General features: G+C 52.8%; 3 protein-coding genes across 4 annotated transcripts; 2 read left to right on the top strand and 1 right to left on the bottom strand.

Annotated features, from left to right (window-relative positions):
* The first annotated feature begins 86 nt into the window (after positions 1–86).
* Positions 87–2,973, top strand: ATP5PB (ATP synthase peripheral stalk-membrane subunit b). The gene is made up of 7 exons (XM_064733250.1): positions 87–235; positions 337–379; positions 823–968; positions 1,445–1,608; positions 2,073–2,198; positions 2,312–2,491; positions 2,817–2,973. Exons 1-7 carry the CDS (start codon positions 208–210, stop codon positions 2,895–2,897), a joined length of 768 nt encoding a protein of 255 aa, XP_064589320.1. The 5' UTR covers positions 87–207; the 3' UTR covers positions 2,898–2,973.
* A 1,487-nt stretch (positions 2,974–4,460) lies between these two features.
* On the top strand, positions 4,461–6,711 carry LOC135458226 (transmembrane protein C1orf162 homolog). 2 transcript variants are annotated; one of them, XM_064733244.1, is made up of 6 exons: positions 4,461–4,530; positions 4,662–4,724; positions 5,006–5,105; positions 5,412–5,500; positions 5,885–5,964; positions 6,393–6,711. In XM_064733244.1, the coding sequence occupies exons 2-6, from the start codon at positions 4,694–4,696 to the stop codon at positions 6,450–6,452; spliced, it is 360 nt and encodes a 119-aa protein (XP_064589314.1). In that variant the 5' UTR covers positions 4,461–4,530; positions 4,662–4,693; the 3' UTR covers positions 6,453–6,711. The 2 variants fall into 2 exon arrangements, with proteins under 2 accessions (XP_064589314.1, XP_064589315.1); XM_064733245.1 differs by having other exon boundaries at positions 4,485–4,724.
* A 997-nt stretch (positions 6,712–7,708) lies between these two features.
* Positions 7,709–9,488, bottom strand: ADORA3 (adenosine A3 receptor). The gene is made up of 2 exons (XM_064733131.1): positions 9,139–9,488; positions 7,709–8,303 (listed from the first exon to the last, which is right to left on the bottom strand). Exons 1-2 carry the CDS (start codon positions 9,486–9,488, stop codon positions 7,709–7,711), a joined length of 945 nt encoding a protein of 314 aa, XP_064589201.1.
* Between the last annotated feature and the right edge of the window lie 11,402 nt (positions 9,489–20,890).

Below are 20,890 nucleotides of genomic sequence, written 5' to 3'. Positions count from 1 at the left end.
CGGCGGCGGGGCCGGCCGTGCCCCCACGTGTCTCCCGCCGCCGCCTCCTCTCGCGAGAGCGCCCGCCCTGCGCCCGCCCCGCCCGCGCTCTCGCGAGAGCCGCGCCGCCATCTCAGCGCCCGGCGGCGGCGGTCACGGACCGGGACGAGCTCGGCGCCGCCGCTCCTCCTGCCCCGCCGCTCCTCACAGCCCGTGCCGTGCCCTGCCATGCTGTCCCGCCTCGTCCTGCGCGCCGGTGAGCCCGGGCAGTGCCGCCCCCCGGGGGGAGCGGGTGGCGGGCGGGGGGTACCGGCCGAGCCCTGCCCTGACGCGCTCTCTGCCCTCTTGTCCCCTCAGCCCCCGCCGCCCTCAGGGCGCTGCCGCCGCCCGTCGCCGTGGGGTGAGTACCGGGGGCACCGGCCGGGATTTGGGCTTAAACGGCGTCATTGTGGGGTTTCGTCTCGCGTTTTTCTCATTGTGTTGCGGGAGTGTGGAGCAGGGGCGCTGGAAGGAGCTTGTGGAGGTTATCTAGTCCCGCCCACTTGTGAGGGGAGGTGTGTCCAGGCAGTGCCTCCTTCTTCGAATCACGGACGGGTCTGGGGCGGAAAGGACCTTAAAGCTCATCCAGTTCCACCGCCTGCATGGACAGGGACACCTTCCCCTAGAGCAGGGCCAGCCTGGCCTTGGGCACGGCCAGGGATGGGGCACCCTGTGCCCTGCCTCACCCGTTACTGCTTATTTCATTGGAAATGTGCTTGAGCCTCATCTACGGGTGCTCTGGGGGACGGTTTCTGTCTGTTTTTTAAGTAAGAATCATAATGGAAATGTTCTCCTTCTTCACAGGGTGTTGCACACCACAAGACCACTGCACACAACTCAGCAGAGTTTGGCTCCTGTGCCACCTCTGCCTGAGAAGGGAGGAGAAGTTCGTCATGGTTTGATCCCTGAGGAGTTTTTCCAGTTTCTGTACCCTAAAACAGGAGTGACAGGTTAATATAGACTTTTACCATTTTTAGCTATGTTAACATAGTTCTGTTCACTAGTTCTGGCTGCTGAAAAGGTAAAATATTACTCAAAATGAGTATATTGCAGGTGCAGGTTGTGAATAACAAGCCGCTGTAGGACTCTGGCTCTAAAGTTAGTCACCTAATGGTTGAAAGAATTCCGTGAGCTTGATTTTATAGAAAGATTTAGTTGCCTGATGGTCCTTAAAAAATTTAAATTCTGCATGTTTCTGAATGAGCAGAAGCAGCAGGTCCCATGTCAGGTGCAAGCTGCTCCCACTTTTATTGAGATTTCTTGTGGCACCTTTGCCAGGTGGAATTGGTGCTCTGCTTTTTGTCCTGGTAGAATAGAACACTTCCTCCTGACCTTGTGAGCCTTTAAAGTTTCTCCTTCTTAGATATTTGAGTTTACTGATACTCTTGTGCTTTATACAAGTAGTGCTGCTTCATTTCTCCTGTAGGGCCCTACATGTTGGGCACTGGCCTCCTGCTCTACTTCCTTTCCAAGGAGATCTACGTGGTGAACCACGAGACAGCAGCAGCTGCCTGCATACTCACAGTCATCGTTTATGCCATCAAGAAGTTTGGGCCTCAGGTGGCAGCTTTTGCTGACAAACTTAACGAGGTAATGAAGAAACTGCAGTTTGACTTCGCAGCTGTTAGTCTGCAAAGGAAGGGTTTTGTTAAAGTACAGATGGCATCAGACTGCCAGAGGGCAGGGATGGGTGGGATGTTGGTCAGGAATTGTTTCCTGGGAGGGTGGGCAGGCCCTGGCACAGGTGCCCAGAGCAGCTGGGGCTGCCCTGCATCCCTGGCAGTGCCCAAGGCCAGGCTGGACACGGCTTGGAGCAGCCTGGGACAGTGGGAGGTGGCGCTGGGTGGGATTTAAGCTCCTTCCAACCCAAACCAGCCTGGGATTCCATGACTGCTTGTGAGCCCTCGTTCTCCTCTGCTGGCATAACCTCAGCCCTGGCCCAGGGCAGTTCACACAGACGTTTCTCACAGCTCAGTGCAGCATTGCAGCATTAACTGCAGAACACTGGTTTTCCTTGCCTCTAAAGCATGGAGTCCTCTCTTTCTTTCCTGCAGGAGAAGATGGCCTCAGCTCTGGCCATGAAGAACGACACCATCCAGACGCTGCAGACGGCCATCGAGGAGGAGAAGAAGGAGCAGTGGAGGGCCGAGGGCCGCAGTTACCTCTTCGATGCCAAGCGGGTGAGCACTGCTGCAGTGCCAGGGCAGCCTGCCCTGCTGGGCCCCTGGCACACACCGTGCTGCACGCACCATGCTCTGTGCCAGCCTCCAGCCCGTGTGCCGCTGTGTTGCAGAACAACATCGCAATGCTGCTGGAAGCCAACTACCGGGAGCGCCTGCTGACCGTGTACAACGAGGTGAAGAAGAGGCTGGACTACCAGGTGGCCCTGCAGAACCTGAAGCGGCAGAAGGAGCAGGACCACATGATCCAGTGGGTGGAGAAGAGCGTTGTTCAGAGCATCACACCTCAGCAGGTACTTGCTGGGGTTTGCCTGCTTTGCGTTTTAGCCTGCACAAAGGTTTGCTGTTCAGGGATCCTGGCTCAGGAGGGGATGGGTGGCCTTGGCCAGGGGTGGGACTGGATCCAGTCCTTTGAGGTCTTTGATGTCCCTTCCAACTCAAACCTTGTGGGATTCCAGGAATCTGTGCTTTAGTGGATGTGAATCTCTGACTTCATGAGCTATAATTGCATCTCTCTTGAGCAGCAACTTAGAGGTCTAAAAAGGTTTATCTAAAATGCACTTAAATGTCTATTTTCTTGTTGAAATGTCCCTGAAGGCTGTTTCCTGTCTCTTGCAGCAGAAGGAAAGCATTGCCAAGTGCATCATGGACCTGAAGGCACTGTCCAAGAGTGCCCAAGCAACTATGCGAGCAGTCTGAGCCCACTGACATGTCCCAATACCTCCTCTTGGATACTGTATGACTCTGAAATATCATTAAACAGACAAAAAACCTCCTTTGCTGTCTTTTCAGTTCCTGCCTGTCTGTTTGAAGTCACTGGATGGTCACAGCAGCCACTACAGCTGGTTTGTGGTGGGGGATGAGTTGGAACCACAGTGTGTGAGATCCTGTTGGATTCCTGTTTGGTCAGGAACACTTCCAAAGATACAGAGAAAAATCCTGCTGCTGAATTTGATCCCTGTGTTAGAACTCTGGGTGATAGCAGCCCCAGATACCTGCTGTCCTTGTACACACGTTCTAAAATCAGGATGGTTTGTGCTCCCATTCACCTTGCCATGGGCTGGGAGGGGCTCTGGGTGAACGTTCTTGTTCTCCAAAGGAGCTGGAAACTCCCTTTCACCATAAAGCCTTGTGACGTGTTGAAAGTCTGGGTTCTGGGAAAAGAGATGGTGCAGGAAATGTGTCAAAGGCTCCCGAAAAACGCCCTCAGCTGGCCATGTGTGTGTACTCAGTCTGAAATGGGACATGGGCACGTGTATTCCAAAAGGGTTTTTCTGGACTTCCATCATTCTGTTCATTTTATGGGAAACTTTTCCCTGAAGGAATTAGTTTAAACTCAAAAATCCCAGCAATGCACACAGACAAATAAACTCCTCCTGTGTGTGCTGTGATTTATGGAGTCCATAAACCCAAGTGGGCAGACTGGGGCTGCCTGCAATCCCATTTCTCTGTGGGGTTAAGAAACAGTTTTCCTACACTTCCAGTACCTCAGTTCACCAAAATGGTGTTCTTTAGAGGCAAGAACCTTGTTCAGCCCAACCTAAGCTGAAGCTGCCTTCCTTTTTTAGACTAACAGCTCCAGAGAATGCAGGTGTCTTTCATGGTTTCCTGTTGTTTGACAATTTAAATAAAAAAGTGAAGTTGCTTAACTTCCACAATTGTGTAAGCCCACGTCTGACTGACATTTGAGCTTCTGGCTCGTGTGACAGATTCTTCTCACACAGCAAGTGGTTAAAGTGGTGTGCTGACACTTGGGGAGTTTTCCAGCAGCACTTCCATGGTGGGAGGTAAGATGGAGCCATATCATTTCTTGTTTCTTTTATTCTTGTACACTCTGCGAGGTTTGGTGTGGGAAACTGGGAGGTTTCATGGCTTGACTCCTCTGGAATGTGGCAACAATGGGATGCAGGAGGAAAAGCGGCAGCAGCAGAGAACGGGGTGTTTGTTTTCATGTTGTTGGAATATTTTCACATTGTTCACAATCCACAGTTTGCAAAGCATGTGGTGAGAAATGCCAGTGCAGGGATTTTGTAGTGGAATATCTTTTAGAATCCCTATCTCTAAGATTGCACACACAAATTGGAGAAAGTTACTGTTCCTGTTCTGGTGGGAAAAGTCAATTTAACTTAAAAACATCAAGGGAGGAACTTTTCAAAGCTGCTTCTGATTATGAAAATGTTCACAGGGTTTTAACTGCTGCAAAAATAGTCCTGTAGGTGCTTTTTAGTTATTAAATATCCTCCATTTTCTGGGTGGAGAAGGCGCTGTGCAGGGAGCAGTGAACTCTGTGTACAGGAACAAGACACAGGGGCTGGTGCTGAGGAACTGCCAGGTTTGAGTGGCTTTGTGCCACTTCTACAAGATTTCCAAGAAATGGATAGAAACTAAGTCAAGTCTTTTGAGTTAGAAGAGGATAACAAATTTGTATGCGTATATAAATATAACTCTTTGCCTTTCTTTCAGCTTCTGTTCCTGTCAGTTAATGCTCTGAGAAAATGGGAGGCGGGTCCTCAAAAGAAGCTCCAGGTATTTTATATTTTAGGGAATTTCCTTAGCTGCAGTGTTGCTGACTGAGGTGGTGTCCTGCTCTGGGGGGCTCAGCCCTGGGGGTGGTTGGGGAAGAGCTGCATGGCTGCCATGGGCTGCCTGCCACAGTCACCATCTGAGCAGCAGAATTTTCCTGTCTGCTGCTTCCACTTTCAGACAGGCTGCACAGACACAGCCCCCCGTGTGCTTCTAGTTGCTTGTAGTACTGCTGGAGAGATTTGCACATTCTAAAATAACCTTTTTCTTTTTTTCTATTGCAGTTACATCAGGACCCATTTGCCCTACTGTCCCTGTCCCCACCACTGCCCACACCCCTACAGATGATTTCAGAACTGCAGAAGTCAGATGTGGGATTAATAAGTAAATACTGCACCTTTATTTCCTGATTTCAAACCCAGACTTCCCTGAGACTGCAGCTTTCTTCTGCAAGGGAAGGGTTATATATCACATATTTAACATCTTGGGGGTTTAAGTTTGGTTAGAATTGCCTGCTCTGTGCACTGGATGGGGGTTCCTAGAGATGCTCAGTGCAGACACACACGTTAGTCTCATGGGGCTGGGGATAAATGTTGCACTCCATAAAGCTTGGTTAATTTGAGCACTGCTGGTGCTTCAATCCCTCTGCTGAAACTGGGGATTCTGACAGGATTTCCTGTGTATCAACAGCGATGAAATACTGTACATGTCACTGGCCTTCATCTCTGGCATCCTCCTGACTGTCCTGGTTTTTGCAATCATCTTCCTCTTCAGAAAAAGTGAGTGACACAGTCGAGGGCATAGCAGCAGACTGATGGTGGCTGCAGAAATGGCTCAAATAATGTCTGCCTTGAATGATTGTGTGTTGGTGAACAGCTCACCCCTGGCAGTAACTCCTCGTGAATTGTCCCAGTGGTGTTTTCAGGAAAGAATTAACTTTGCCACTGAGGAGTTCTGGGGCTTTCTGTTGGTTGTGGCCTTTTCTCATCCTAACCCTGGCTGCACTCAATTCATCCTGGCCACTTCCAGCAGGTGGGCAGGGACTGGGCAGCCCAAAGTGCCACTTTGCTGTGCAGGTGTGTGCCAGAGGTTACACATCACCTGCCTGTCACCCTCTGCCCTCCCTTGCAAACACCTGAGACTGGGATCCCTTTCCTTCCTAGGGTCTAAAAGATGCCACCAAAATTTACAAGAGGAAACTTTCTCCCAGATGGCAGCTGAGGAATCTGTTAGGAACACCCAGGTAAATGTCACAACTGTCATTTTAATACTTCTTGCAGATATTTCACATTCTTGATAGTGTGGTAAATATTAATTTGGGGTGGGAGGGAGAAAAGGCACCTTTGAGACTCAACTGTTATTCAGCAGTTCTTTTGACAACTTCAGGGGTTCTGGGGCTCAACCACTGATGAGGCAGCTTAGGAGAAATCTTTTTAAAGGGGGAGCATGTCTGCAGTTTTCCTCTGTGATATGAATTCTTTGGAAGCCCCTAAAGGAGACTTTACCCTGAGCCAGCCTGGCCAGTGGGATGAACCAGCATTTAGCAATTTCCCATGCACGACAGGCTGCTAATGGGATGTGGTGTTGAGGACAAGTCACAAGTGGGAAATCCCTGCTGACATGCAGTGTTCATGCACTCTCTAATGTCTGTGGCTTCTCTCACATCCTCAGAATGAAGTGACCTACAGCACTGTGGTCTTCCAGCGGGGCAGGACACCACAGCCTGTGTGATGAGGAAGCTCCAAATGGAATAAAAACGATCCCACTTTCTGGACATCAAAAGCCACGAGGATGTTACACCGAGGGAATGCCCTGGGAATGCCCCCATGCCCTCTGTAACACAGCTCTTTTTGTAGTTACAGCAGGAAATTGTCTCCTGTTCAAACTGGCTGCCAACAGCTGTGGGCAAATGGAGAGTTTCGATACAGGATTTCCTCATCTGTATAAATCTCCCTGCCTTGTACAGTTTCCGTTTGTGAGAACCACCAGAGAGACGTGAGAAATGAAAATGTTTCTCTGCATCTATCCATATCTGTGTCCTCGTGTTTCCCTTTTCTGTCACCAACTCCAACATTTTCTGGTCTGTTTTTTTTTTTTTTTTTGATTGCCAAGTGTTCTGCTTAGTTATTTTCTGTTATTGAAGTGATGATTATGAAACATTTGGATGCAAATCTGTGCTTCCTGGTTGGCTCCCATGAAGGAAATGCACAATCAGAGAGTGACAGCCAGAATCCCCGGGAATGTTCATGCAGGTGTTTTTACCCACGGTGTTCTAAGTGCAGTGTGAAAATCGTTCCCTGTGCATGGGTGATTTTGCGGGGCTGGCAGTGTCAGAGCAGGGCTGGAGATGCCACCTGATGGCAGCAGCAGCCTGGGCTGGGGCTGCCGGGGTGCCCTGTGCTGCTCCAGCCCCGCACACCCAGCAGGGCCCCGGCTTCGTTATTTGGAGATGGAGAAAGAAAAGAGCCTGGCCTTTAACAACCTCTTTCCAGTCTGACCCATGTGGTGTAACAATTGCTGCCACTTCTGAGCCATCCCAGGCAGGACATCAACTGAAACTGGGCAGGGTTTTTTGGTCATGGGAGGACTCAGCAGGCAGAATTAATATAAAATCCATCTACTCTTTATTATTACTCATGAAAACGTGACAACACTGGCTGAAGCACAAGCTGGTCAGACTCAAGTTTAGTCTGAATGGACAGACAAGAATGGTCAGAGAGCTTGTGAGCTGCTGGATTATGAACAGCAAAGAACTTATCCTGTTTTTCAATCAACTCAACCAATCCTCATGTTAAAAAAACCCAAAACCCCCAATCAGAAAAAGTTTCCATCTTCTGTGTTTAGAAATTATATTACATAAAGGCATATATTCACATGGAGCTTTGGAGCAGCCTCAGACCCACCGGTTGCTGCATTTCCCAGGAGTTTCTTGGCAAAGCCAGGTGCTTTATCAACATTCTGGTGCTCACTGGCTGCTTCAGCCTCTGTTATGACTCTGGGTCTGTTGTTTGCTCTGCAAGGGCTGGCTCTGGTTTTTTGCACAGGATGTAAGTCCTTAAAATGAAAAGGTACGTGGTTCTGAACTTCTTTATCTTGTAGGCATAGACAATGGGGTTCATGACAGAGTTGGCATGGGATAAGAGGATCGCCAAGTAAATCAAATATGGGGGGATCTGAGAGTCAGGGTGAAAATAGAAAACACAGTTTATAGTGCACAGAGGCAGCCAGGAGATTGCAAACAGGAGCAGGACAAGGGCAAGAGACTTGGCTGTCCTGAACTCGTGGCCGTAGAAAGCCCCAGCCCCTCTGACTCCTTGGCTGAGCTTGGTGCGGACGATGTAGAAGACCTCGGCATACAGAACACACATGATGAGCAAGGGCACGAGGGTCCACAGGAAGAAGCAGAAATACACCATGTAATCCATCCTCATCACGGAGATGAACCTGCAGCGGAGGAAGCTGGAGCTCCTGGGGCCTGCCTTGTTCCAGCCGAACATGGGCACCAGCCCTCCCAGCAGGGACAGGCACCAGCACAGCCCCAGGGCCCACCAAACTCTCCTCTCTGTGGTGATTGTTTTATATCTGGGAAAGAAGGGGAAGAAATCCCAGGTCATGTTAAAGAGAAGCGTTTCAAGGTAGTTAAGGATGAACTCACCTGTTCAGGTACTGCAGGAACCCAAATTTTATCTTGACACAAGCCCCACCTCCTCATTTGAAGCAGTGACTTTGCAGCATCAGTAGGAACTGTGCTAAAGTTCCCCTGTTTAAAATTGGATGTTTAACCTATTTTATTTCTTGTTTCATTCTGATCCTAGTTCTCCTCTGGCCAGGATATTGCTTTGCTGCGCTTGGAAGTCCTATCTCATTTCTTGGCTTCCTTGGATGTACCTTCCTCTTTTTATTTGGCTTATGCCATTTGTAGGGCTAAAATTAATTCTACAGCTCCACAGGTCCTTTCCCATTTTTATAAAAAAATGACTTCTTGGATGCTTGAGGTTATGCTTTGCTTTTCTAGCTTGTGTACTTTTCATTTAAATGTAAACAGTGAGGCCAATTAACAGTGAGTTAACTGTTAATAAGTTTGTTACCACTTTTGTATTTTCAGCAAATACGAAAAGGAATTTTATTTAAAAGACAAGCATCAGAAACCTAAAAAAAACCCCTATAACACAGCATCCTGTGCAATTACCAAAAGTGCTGAAAATATAACACTCTGCCCACAGATGCATCCTGTGACCGCACTCTGGTCGGGGATAACAGAGCTGAGATGGTTACCCAGCTCATGAGAAGCTGCTCCTTGAGCACCCCCAGCTCTCCAGAAAGCCCATCCCAGGTGGGCTCCGAGGCACAAACACCCATTTCACAGTAATGGGAGGTTGGAAAGGAGGGCAGAGGATCCAGGGTGGGGCAGCCTCACCTGGTGGGCAGCTTGACGCGCAGGTACCTGTCGATGGCGATGGCCAGCAGGGACAGGATGGAGGCGTTGCTGAACACCAGCATCAGGCAGCACACGAAGAGGCAGCCGTAGGTGGGCATGGCCATGCCCAGGCTCACCACGATGGCCAGGGGCATCACCAGCAGCCCCATGGCAGCGTCGGCCAGCGCCAGGGAGGCGATGAAATAGAGCGTGGTGTTGTGGAAAGCCGCGTTCAGCCGCGCTGCCCAGATCACCAGGGCGTTGCCCAGCGTGGCGCACAGCGCCAGCAGGCACTCGGTGCCAATGTAGATCCCGTCCAGGCTGCTCAGGGCCAGGCTGCTGTTGGGCATCCCGGGCTCTGCAGCTGCAGCAACGTGACAGCATCGACGGCCACGCTGGGATCCTCGGGCTGTGCTCGCCTGTTCCGGGGCTCTGACAGACACCCACACCTCTGTGCTACCTCATGACCTCAGCACCCGGGCAGCAAATCAGATATCTGCTGGTATCTCAGCACCAGGAGCTGCTCCCCTCTCTGCAGACCCCTCTGGAGCTCACTGCATCCCTCCAGCAGCCTCGAGCCAGCACGGTGCCTTGGGAAGCCGTGTGGAAGGGAGAACTGTCCTCCCAACGTCCTTACCAGCAACTTATAAAGAAATCCTTCCACAGGTTCCTCTTTCAAGCCCCTTTGGAAGTGCAAAAGTGGCAACAGCAGTTGGCTGCAAAGCGGCCACTTATCAGTGCAGCTTCTTCTCGCTGTCACTGTCACGCTGCTCGGGCGCTTATCAGTGCAGTGAACGTCCCTCACTGTCAGTCACTCTGGGGCAGCTCAGGGATGCAGTGACTCTGTCCCTCACTGTCACTCTGGGGCAGCTCAGGGATGCAGTGAATCTGTCCCTCACTGTCACTCTGGGGCAGCTTGGGCACTTATCAGTGCAGTGAATCTGTCCCTCACTGTCAGTCACACTGAGGCAGGTCGGGATGCAGTGACTCTGTCCCTCACTTGCACTCTGAGGCTGCTCAGGGATGCAGTGACTCTGTCCCTCACTGTCACGCTGCTCAGGGATGCAGTGACTCTGTCCCTCACTGTCACTCTGGGGCAGCTCAGGGATGCAGTGACTCTGTCCCTCACTGTCACTCTGGGGCAGCTCAGGGATGCAGTGACTCTGTCCCTCACTGTCACTCTGAGGCAGATCAGCTGCGGGGTGGTGAAGGGGCTGCACTTGAAAACCAAAGGGTGAAGGTAAGGATGGGGAGAAGTAACTCTGTGTTACCAACACAGGGAAAACAGACTTGACCCGGAGAAAAATTAATTCCCAATCAAACCAGAGCAGGATAACGAGAAAGAAAGGCAAGTTGCTGAGGCAGAGGGCGGGTGCTGGAGCAGAGGCTCCTCCCTGGCCTGGCTGGAGCGGGCAGCCGGAGCTGGAGCCAGAGGATGGAGCAGCCCCTGCCCAGGGGCTCACGGATCTGCTCCTGCAGCTCGGATTTAACAGCTCTGCCTCTGCCCATGCCCTTCCCTGCAAGGCAGGTGCTTCTATGGGGACACTGTGTCCGAGGGCGATGCCCCCGAGCCCAGCTGGGGCCGGATCGGGGGTTCCAGCCAGCACCCCCCGTTCCCTCCAGGTTCCTGCCGGGGCGGGCACAAGGCGCTCTGATGCTGCTCAGGTGCTTCCTCAGCAGGCAGCATCTGTTTCCTGTGCTAACCCTGACAGAGCCCGGCTGCGGCGACTCCCGTGTCCCCGCAGGAGGATGAGCTGTGCCCTCTGCTGTGCCGGCGCGGGCAGGGCTCTCCCTGTGCCCTGGGGCGGCAGGCGGAGCGTTGGGGCAGGCTGGGGCTCCAAGGCTGGGGCTCCAAAGTTGGGGTTCCAAGGCTGGGGTTCTAAGGTCGGGGTTCCACGTTTGGAGTTCCAAGGTCAGGGTTCCAAGGTTGGGGTTCCAAGGTTGGGGCTCCAAGATTGGGACTCCAAAGTTGGGGTTCCAAGGTTGGGGCTCCAAAGTTGGGGTTCCAAGGTTGGGGCTCCAAGGTTGGGGTTCCAAGGTCAGGGTTCCAAGGCCGGGGCTCCAAGGTTGGGATTCCAAGGCTGGGGCTCCAAGGTTGGGGCTCCAAGATTGGGACTCCAAAGTTGGGGTTCCAAGGTTGGGGCTCCAAGGTTGGGGTTCCAAGGTTGGGGTTCCAAGGCTGGGGCTCCAAGGTCGGGGTTCCAAGGGGTTTTTTTGTTATCCACTGAGGTGGCTCCGTGCCGGGCAGTTTGGGATCGGGAGAGTCCCGGGGATGTCACCCTGAGATGGGGTTAAAGCTCTCGGATCCCCAGCACTCGATGGTTTTGCCATTTAAAGGCTGAGCTCTGTTCTTGGATGGCTCCAGCGAAAGGCTTCCAGCTCCTCCCGAGGGATCCTCCTACATCCTGGTGAGATAAGGATCAGGAAGGGAAGGTCTCTGCAACCTCAGCTGCAGCTTTGAGCACAGATTCCCTTTTCACTCCGGGGGTGGAGGGGAGGAGAACAAATTCGCTGGAAAAAGTCATGTCTAAGTGACACACAGAAAAAAAAATGTCCCACAACAATGATCTTATCCTGTGAGTCAACAACAGCCAGTCTGTCTTAGTTCTGGGGGGGTTTGGGGCACTGGGGGGAGCACAGGGCAGCCTCTCCAGGGTGAGCCCCCCAAGGGGCCCTGCCTGGCACGGGGGGCTCGGGGGTCCCCACTCACACAGGGCCAGCCTGTCCCAGCCACAGGCACCTCCCTGCCTTGGCACACCTGTGCCCCCTTTCCTCACATCCCAGCAGCTCCTGCTCCTGTGCCAGGGGGTGTGCAGGAGGTTTTCTCTGGATTTCAGAATTCAACGTTTACTTTATAGGGAAAACCCCAAGGAACTCCTAAAGCAAGCAGTGGTGAGTGGTGAGCTCTGTCCTGGCCCTTCCCTGCCTGGAAGGAAGTGGAAGGCAGCAGAGGGAGGATGTGAGTGTGGAGCAGAGTCACAGCTGGGTGACTGTGGGCTGCTGGATTATGAACAGAATGAGAGAATGGAGCCTGGCGTGGGGGACAGCGTCCTGTCACTGTGCCTCAGTTTCCCCAGCATGGTAAAAGGAGTGTTAATCTGGTCTACACAGAGCTGGGAAGGGCTGGGCAGGAGCAGAACCCTTTGGGTTTCCCTCTGAAATTCCCCATTTGGGATTTTTTCCCCTGTTCCTCCAATGGGGGCACAGTGGCATTGGAAAACCGCTGCTGGTTTTTCTCAGAGATGCACAAACCTGAAGGAACCCTTCCTCTGGCACACAGAGCTGTGCTGAAAGGCAGAGTTCACTGTCCTTAGAATGCAGGGCTGGTTCCAAAGATGATTTCAGCTGCTGTCAAGAGCAAATTGTCAGAGGAATCAGATCTGGAAAGCTCTTCCCCTCCACATCCCATTCCCTGAGTCTGAGCCGTGCTGGGCTCGGGTTCTCCCGAGGATTTGGTCCCAAAGCCCCAGAGCTGGAGGGAGCTGAGTTTGCTGCTCCTGCTGAGTCCCTGTGGGAGGAGCTGGGGCAGCCAAACCAGTACAGCCCAGTGCCTTTGCTGGGAGGGATCGCACCCTGCTCCCCATGGCTGCCCTGGAGCTCCAGCTGCAAACAGGGCTGGGGTGCACGACAGGGGCTTGGGCTGGTTAAATTGTGGTGTGTTTTAGAGTTAACTGCACTGTAACTGGAGTTTTTAGGGTTCTCTTGGGGTGTGGCTGTGGGCTGAGCTGGCACAGGGCCCTGTTTGATGCCAGCCCCTCTGTGCACAGGCAGATCCGTGCCAGCCTGGGCAGCAGCAGCGTGCCAGGGTTATCCTGCCCTTCCTTCCCATCACCCGGGGCTGGCAGGGACAGGGGGCTGCCCTGGCTCACTGGGGACTGCCTGGAATGTTCCATTCCCAGAGCTGCCCTCCCAGCCTGGGGCAGAGCCGTGCAGAGCCATCAGAGCCGTGCAGAGCCGTGCAGAGCCGTGCAGAGCCCTGCAGAGCCATGCAGAGCCATCAGAGAGCCGTGCAGAGCCATCAGAGAGCCGTGCAGAGCCATGCAGAGCCGTGCAGAGCCATGCAGAGCCGTGCAGAGCCATGCAGAACCATGCAGAACCATTCAGAGCCATGCAGAACCGTGCAGAGCCACCTCCTGCATGTGAGGGGAGGAAATCACCTGGGTTTGTGTCCCACAGCCCCTGCCCAGCCCTGCCAACGACAGCAGATCCAGGACCCCACTGCACAGCACACACCTTTCCATCCTCGCTCTTCCTTACGGACTGGTTTACAATTCCATGGAAATGGCATTCAATAAATCCTGGGGAGATGAAAGGGAGCTCGGAGCTGGCAGGAGGCTCTTTAGAGAGGCTCCATTTGCACAAATTGTCTGGCTGACAGCAGAGAAACTGTTTTGACATTTTATAAACTCTTCCGCTGATAATTTTGCGTCTCAGTGCAGCAGGGCTGGGGGAGGCAGGACGGGGTGAAACAGCAAAGCCAAGGCCCTGAGCTCCCTTCCCAGCTCCTATTTCTGAGCACCAGGAAAGTGTTTAACTGCACAGCACTGCAAAGGCAGCCTTGCTCTGAAGAGAAAGGGAGGAAAGGCCATTATCTCACCAATGAGCATCCTCAGGAGGGCACAGCTCACCTGGCACAGGCAGCACCCACTGCCACTGCCCTGCCTGTCCCCAGGGGCTGTAAAACCCATCTAGCAGCTTCTCCAAAGCAGTTTGTCTCCTGCAAGGGTTGAGTGCACACTGCCAGGAATCAGCTCTATCAACTATGTGTGCTTGATGCAGGGTCACTGAGTTACTCTGAATTTCGAGTGTTTAGTGGCATCTCAGGTCACAAATGTCCCAGATTAAATGAATAGGTATTTCCTATTTCCAAGGTATTTCCTCAGATTTTGGGTCATCCTGTGCAGGGCCAGGAGCTGGATTGGTGATCCCTGTGGGTCCCTCCCAGCTCAGGATATTCTATGATTCTATGAATATCTGTTGTAATTTATTTATGAATCATGACTCACTCTCTGACTGGCATTCGTGGACTAATTCATCACTGCCAGCATGACTGGGGGGGAGAGCTTACATTTCCTCTGGATATCTTTTAAGTGCTTTTTTCCTGCCTTTATTTCCCTAATCAAAGCCAGCCCTTATTTATAGCGCTGCCGTTTCTGTCCGGGTAAGCCCGGCGTGGCCCCAATGGCTTAACAGGATTTATTTACCCAGCCTAACCCGGGTAATGAACGGGGATTTGGCCCTGTGGCTGCTCTAATCCCCTGCAGGTGGGAGCTGAGGATTTCCCTGAGGAGCTGCAATTCCGAATGGACAAATGAATCCCCACGGGCCCTTGGGGAGGGAAGGAGCTGCTGGCCCCAAAGCAGAGAGGAGAGGGGTCCCAATGCCCACCCTGACCCCACCCAGGCTCCCCCAGCTCGCTGCCTCTGCCCTGGGCTCAGTTCATGGTGTCTGAAGGGGCAGAGGAGGAAGGAGGGAGGCTCAGCCCACACCAAGGGCAGCCAGGAAAGCCTTTGGGCCCTCCTTGGATCAAGGATGGGCTGAAAACAATCCATTTTCAGGGAAGAGCTCCTGAGAGGAGCCTGGGCTGTCCCCAGAGCTCGGCTCCACCACAGGAAGATGAGCTGGAGGCAGCCAGGCTCTGGGGGCCAGGTTTGCCAGGGAAGCTCTCTAGGAAGGAAGCATTGTTTGTACCTTTTTATTTTTGATGTATGTATATTTGGATCCAACCTTTTCCATGATGGATGGCAGAAATCAAGTTCTGCAGTTAACTCAGAGATGGTTTTGGTTCCTTAGTGAAAAAAAGGAATTTATTTTTCCTAACAACAAAACACACACACAGAGCTCTCATTGCTGTAGAAAATTATTTTGTTAATGACACATTGCCAGGATTTGGGGGGAAATAAAATATTCTGAAACACTGGCTGCAAGTTTTGGAGCCTCACCATGACGTACCTGGAGTTAAGGTTTGTCTGAAGGAATCCCATCACTGCAGTGGAAGGGAATTCAAAGGGAGCGTGTTCCCAGGTAAATAATAACCCCAGCACCGTGTTCCTGGGCTGAGGGGATGCAGCTCTGCCCTTGTGCAGCCCTGGGCTGGCACAGCCCCTGCATGGGAACCGCACGTGGGGCAGGACGAAGGACGGGGACAGAGATAAAACGTCTTTGTTTCCATCTGCTCAGCCCCCGTCACTCCCACCCCATCCCATCCAAACACGGGGGTGAAACTGCTGAGCTGGGCTTGGCTCCTCTGGCAGCAGCCAAAGCTCTGCTGGGCTGCCCAGGGTCCGAGCACGGAGCAGAGAGCGTGGGCAGAGAGCTGCTGGGGTGGGGAGGTGCCCAAGGAGCTCAGTGGGTGCCCAAGGAGCTCAGTGGGTGCCCAGAGAGATGGTGGGATGTCCAAGGAGCTGCTGGGGTGGGAAGGTGCCCAATCACCTGCTCCAGTGACCAAGGACTTGCTGGGGCAGGGACGTGCCCGCAGCACACACAGCGGTGGTGACAGGAGCCATCGGGGGTGACAGAAGCCATCGGGGGGGTGACAGAAGCCATCGGGGGTGACAGGAGCCATCGGGGGTGGCAGGAGCCTTTGGGCAGTGACAGGAGCCTTCGGGAGGAGCCGTCAGTCTGGAATGCGGCTCCTCACCACAGCACACAGCCCAGGCAGTAAAACAAGCGATGAAAGGCTCTGATACCTCTGCGGTTTCTGTAGCTCTGGAAAGACAAGTGGAGATTTCTGTCATTAAGGCAACCTTAGCAGCCGGCCCCCGCCAGCCCAGCAGCTCAGCTCCCATCCTGCTTTATCGAACCGGGCAGCAGCTCCTGGGACGCTTTTTGTTTGTTTAGGGTAAAGTGAGATCTGGCAGATAATGCCCTCATCCCTGGCACGTTTGTTCGCTGCTCTCAGGGGTTCAGGCTTTCCCCAATCCCTGCCACAGTGCTGGGACAGTCCCAGCCCATGGAGCCCGGCCGGCTGCAGCCCCATCTGCTGCATTTCCCACTCCAGATGCCGCTGCTCCCTCCCTGCTCACTGCCAGGGCTGCACTCGGGCTGCGAGACGAGCGATTGCAGATGCATCTGCTGCTATTTATGCAAACACTCCCTTCTCAAAGGGCAACACAGGGAAGTGCTGGGAGCCAAAGCACACCCAAACGGCTCGGGGATGTCACTGGGATTCCAGCTGGGCTGCAGCCACGCACTGACAGCACTGACAGCTCGTGGGGAGCCTCTCCATAACCCCTGTGTGCCCCAGGGAGATCCCTGACCGTGTCCAGGTGCCCCAGGGTGCCCCAAGGAGATCCCTGAGTGTGCCCAGGGTGCCCCAGGGTGCCCCAAGGAGATCCCTGAGTGTGCCCAGGTATTCCTGGATGCCCCAGGGAGATCCCTGACCATGCCCAGGTGCCCCAGGGTGCCCAAGGAGATCCCTGACCATGCCCAGGGTGCCTAAGGAGATCCCTGAGCATGCCCAGTGCCCCAGGGTGCCCTGCCAGCCCCGGTGGGGCGGTGGCCCCGCTGTCCCTGCCCAGGGGGACAGGGCAGGGTGGCAGGCACACAGGACATGCATGCAGCCCTTCCCAGGCACAGCCTGTGAGTCACTCAGCAGTGGAAGTGACTCACGACCCGCCGAGGAGGACAGCTGGCAGCAGAGCTGGGCTGTGACACTCAGCTGGGAGCCAGGGCGACGCTGCTGGCAGGGGAGCTCGGCTCTGAGCAGACACTGGGGCCTCCTGCTCCCGCCCGTTCAGCGTTTGCTGCGCTGGGTCCGGCCCTCCCCAAGGAAAATACCTGCTCCTGCCGGGAAAGGGGCTCCAGGCCAGGGCTGTGCACTTGTGCGCAGGAAGCAATCAGAAAACAAAGAGTGCTGTCAGGAGTCTAAGTGCTAGTGCAATCATAATTACAGTGGAGCAGCTATCAAAGGAGCTGAGGAGCTGCCTCTGACACAGCTGCTTTTGGACAGGCCAACCCCTGGGAGCGGGAGGGATGAAGGTGCTGCAGGGTCTCCAAGGCTGGGCCATGGGTCAGTGCTCTTAGGACAGCAGAGCAGCACTAATCGGGAACACAGATCCCCTCTCCAGGTACAGGTGAGTGCATTATTCCCTCGCTGATGCCTTTACAGACCCTGTCCTGCAGCCCTGTGCCTGCTGTGCTGCTGGCTGGGGGCACAGAGGGGCTGACCCTGGCTGAGACTGGGCCTGACCCTGAGTGGAACCACTCATTAACTGCGACAGGGAACGAGGAACCTCCGGGGGTCTCACAGGGCTCCAGGAACCTCCAGGGGTCTCACCGGGCTCCAGGAGCTGATAGACAAATGCCTGGATTACTGCTTTTACCTGCTAATCAAAAATTGCCCCTTGGCTACAATACACTCATTGTGTGACTGTGTTTAAAGAAAACAAGTGTTGAAACCCCATGAAAGGAGACGTGGGAAGGATTACTTACTGGGTTAGACATTCTCTAATTTCAATATATATATGACATTTAATTTCAAGGCACTGTTTGTCTCAATGTGTGGGTTCCACAAACCCAGGCAAAGGATGTCTCTGACATCCTCTTGCAGTCACTTTCATTTTATCTTTCATTTTATCTTTGGTTTTTCCTTTCCTTTCCCCCAACTTGCCCGTACTCTGCTGCCTGGATTTTACAGAATAGATGCGGGAAAAGGGAGCTGCAGCTGAATTGGGTGAAATGGGTGAAAGCAGCAGGCAGAGGAGGAGGAGGAGGAGGAGGAGGTTTGGCACCCAGAGACGGAGGAGGCACACGGGGTGAGCAGTGCCTGGCCCCTGCACAGGAAGGAGTTGGGTAACACAGAATGTGTGGTTGCAGCTGCCTTTGAGCAGTGAGCAACGTTTGTCAGTGAAGAAAAACACATTTTACTGCCCTTGCTGAGCTCGGCTGTCCCAGTTTTTCCTGCTCGGGCCTCTCGTGCTGTGGCTGCCCACAGTCCAGGCTCTCCCCTTGCAAACCTGCTGGAGCTCTGGCACAGCCCTGCTCGGGATCCCTCCCCACATCCCACAGCTCTCAGCTCACAGCCTAATTACCTGGGAGCTGCAGGCAGGCAGGCAGGCAGTGGGCTTGGAACAGACCTGCAGTGGGACAGGGATGGGCTGTGCAGGGGATCTGCTCCTGTCTGCCCCGGGAACGGGCTCAGGGCTTGGGGATCTCCTGTCCTGCAGAGCCTGGGGTGCTTAAATGGGTGTTAAATGCTCCGTTCTGCTCAGATCCCTGGCAGGGCCAGCGTGGGAGGGGAGGTGTGAGCTCGGTGACCCTCGGCCAGGGCAGTGCTGGCAGCCATGTGGGTGCTCACTGTTAATTACATCATTTAGTCATTATTCATAATGATACACTGCAATCTCATCTGTAAAGAAAATATTGTGCTTGCACTTCAAAGGCTTGTGTTGAGGGCTTTGGAGTGAGCGTTTTTCTCCCGGTTCCTCCCTGAGTGGAGTCTAAAGCATGGTTATTGTGAGTTTAGAGAGCACCAGCTCCTTCCCTGTGCAGCCTCAGCTCAGACACTGAGGGCAGGCCAGGATGGAGCAGCACCTTCACTTGTGACAGCCACAGCTAAAGGATAACGTGTTATTAGCTGCATGGTGTCAAACCCACTTTCATTTACTGCCAGCCCTCTGATTCTATCAGCCAGGAATCCAAGGTCATTATGCAATCACAAATTGTTTCTGAATTTCATTAAATCAGCAAATGGGCCTTAGCTACATATTTACATCAGCTGAACTTGTGATCATTTATCCAATTGGGCAATTATTGTTTTGGAATAAAAGAAGTCCTGAGGGATTCTTCTTCACATTAATTTGCCTGCAGAAGGCTCAGTGCAACCTCTGCAACTCAGCTGCACGAGCAGGTGAGAAATTGCAATCCTGCTGCAGGTTCTGGGATAAATTAGTGTTTTCCTTTCAGTCTTTTACTGCTGCCATATAGCTGGAAAAGGGGAGAGAAATCTTGGTGTAATTTAATATGAATGGATTTAGACTGCAGGGAAAGTTATTGTGGCAACTCCTGTTTTGTAGAAATAGATGGGCTGTGATAAATGGCACCATTTTCCAATAAAAGTGCAGTGTGAAGGGTCACTGGGTTTCTTGGGCTGTGTCCAGGACATTCCAGGGGTGTCCTGTGTGTGACAGGATGCAGAGAATCCATTCTCTTTGCCTCACAGCCCTGTGCTGTCAGCCACTTGGGGATGTCCCTGCAAGGATGGGGTTGTTGGAAATGGGGAAACGCCCCGGGACAGACGAGGTGTGGACACGGCAGGTGACAGCCTGCTGACAGCCTGGATTTGCTGACCTGCAACCACTGCTGATGGGAGATGAGGGCAGGCAGGAGTGAAACAGCTCTGTGTGCCTGGAGGAGGGCAGGATTGGGCTGGGAGGAACTGAGATCCAGGTTTATTCCCTGCGGGAGCCACCAAGAAAAGTGCCTCTGGTTTCAGCTGAACTTGGACCTGCTTCTCCTCCTCTGATCATTTCATAACCAGGTTCACATTCAGATCTAATTTCAAGTACTTGCAAAGTCTGACTCAGCAACAAATGTTATCAGCTTCCACTCCAACCTGCAGAAAACGGGGGAAAAAGTCACCCTTGGCAGAGCTCACACCAAACAGGAGCTGTGTCCTGCTGAGTCAGGCCCTCAGTGTGCCTGGACCCTCATTGTTCTGAAGCTTGGAAGATGCTCCACGAGCCATGAAAGAGATAAGTGTGTGATTTCTTGGATACAATAAAACTCTTCAGTCAGTGCTCAGTGGGAAAAGCTGCAAATGTGTTGATATTTGGGGCAAAGGTTGCTAAAGCTTTAATTTCCAATGAAATTTGAGGTAAAGCCTTGCAGAATGCTCAAACATTTCCATGTACACTGAGCCTGTTAAAGGAATTGCATCCCTTGCAGTTTCTGCCCACAGGAATACGTTTTTACACAGCTTTTAAAACAGAAGTTACTGCTGATATTTTGCCCCTGCCTGTTTTCCAGACACGGCCTCATGTTTTTAAACATTGAGCAGTAACTTCCTAAGTTCACAGATTTCACGATAACGTTTTACTCTGAATAAACAAGTTGCTCAACCACGAGTGCTGAGCATCCTTGGAGGCAGCTGCTTCTGTCACCCCGACTGTCCCCCTGTGCCCGAGCCTCTCATGCTGGGGCTGCCAAGTCCTGCAGAGACAAGTGTGGAAATCCTTCAGACATCACCCTGCCTGCAGAGATTCACCTGATTCACCTGCTCACGGTGGTCCCCAGGGAAGGAGACACCTCTGCAGCCATAAAAACAGCGATTTACAGATCGCTATCAGCAGCCACAAATTGTACCTGGAAGCCAAATTCTGCTCTGTGTGTTCATTTCTGCTGCACGCACAAAGCTGTGAGAGGGAGAACTGGAGCAGGTTCAGTTACAGGCATGCGATGTTTGGGCATCGCAGCCATACAGGGACTGCTCCTCCTGGGGTATTTGTACATTCCTAATGAGGAAAGAAAGCCCTGAAATTTACTGACTGTTGACATTAGCTTTTCTGGAGTGTGCAGTTTAGAGCTGAATTATAGTTGGGTTGGGGCAGATGAAGTGATCCCAGACCAGTGACTGTGCTGGACTCCTGACCCGATCCTCCCTGTGTGTCACTTACAAACCTCAGTGACAAAAACCCCGTCAGGATATTTATGTGCTGTTCCCATTTATGTGCAGTTTCCATTCATGTTCCGTTTCCCCTTCCCGCATTTTGTCTGTTTCTTGCCAATTGCACGTGTACTTCACATCAATGTT

This window comes from Zonotrichia leucophrys, chromosome 26, assembly GCF_028769735.1.
Source record: "Zonotrichia leucophrys gambelii isolate GWCS_2022_RI chromosome 26, RI_Zleu_2.0, whole genome shotgun sequence".
NCBI classification, from domain to species: domain Eukaryota; kingdom Metazoa; phylum Chordata; class Aves; order Passeriformes; family Passerellidae; genus Zonotrichia; species Zonotrichia leucophrys.
Note: the sequence above shows the minus strand (reverse complement) of the source record. Positions and strands in the feature narration are given on the sequence as shown.

Excerpts from the sequence above, each read along its gene's own strand:
- ATP5PB (XM_064733250.1), top strand. The coding sequence starts at position 208 with ATGCTGTCCCGCCTCGTCCTGCGCGCCG. Across the intron at positions 236-336 it reads CCGCCTCGTCCTGCGCGCCG|CCCCCGCCGCCCTCAGGGCG; the intron begins GTGAGCCCGGGC and ends TTGTCCCCTCAG. Across the intron at positions 1,609-2,072 it reads TTGCTGACAAACTTAACGAG|GAGAAGATGGCCTCAGCTCT; the intron begins GTAATGAAGAAA and ends TCTTTCCTGCAG.
- LOC135458226 (XM_064733244.1), top strand. The coding sequence starts at position 4,694 with ATGGGAGGCGGGTCCTCAAAAGAAGCTCCAG. Across the intron at positions 4,725-5,005 it reads GTCCTCAAAAGAAGCTCCAG|TTACATCAGGACCCATTTGC; the intron begins GTATTTTATATT and ends TTTCTATTGCAG. Across the intron at positions 5,501-5,884 it reads CATCTTCCTCTTCAGAAAAA|GGTCTAAAAGATGCCACCAA; the intron begins GTGAGTGACACA and ends TTTCCTTCCTAG.
- ADORA3 (XM_064733131.1), bottom strand. The coding sequence starts at position 9,488 with ATGCCCAACAGCAGCCTGGCCCTGAGCAGCCTGGACGGGATCTACATT. Across the intron at positions 8,304-9,138 it reads CGCGTCAAGCTGCCCACCAG|ATATAAAACAATCACCACAG; the intron begins GTGAGGCTGCCC and ends CTTCTTTCCCAG.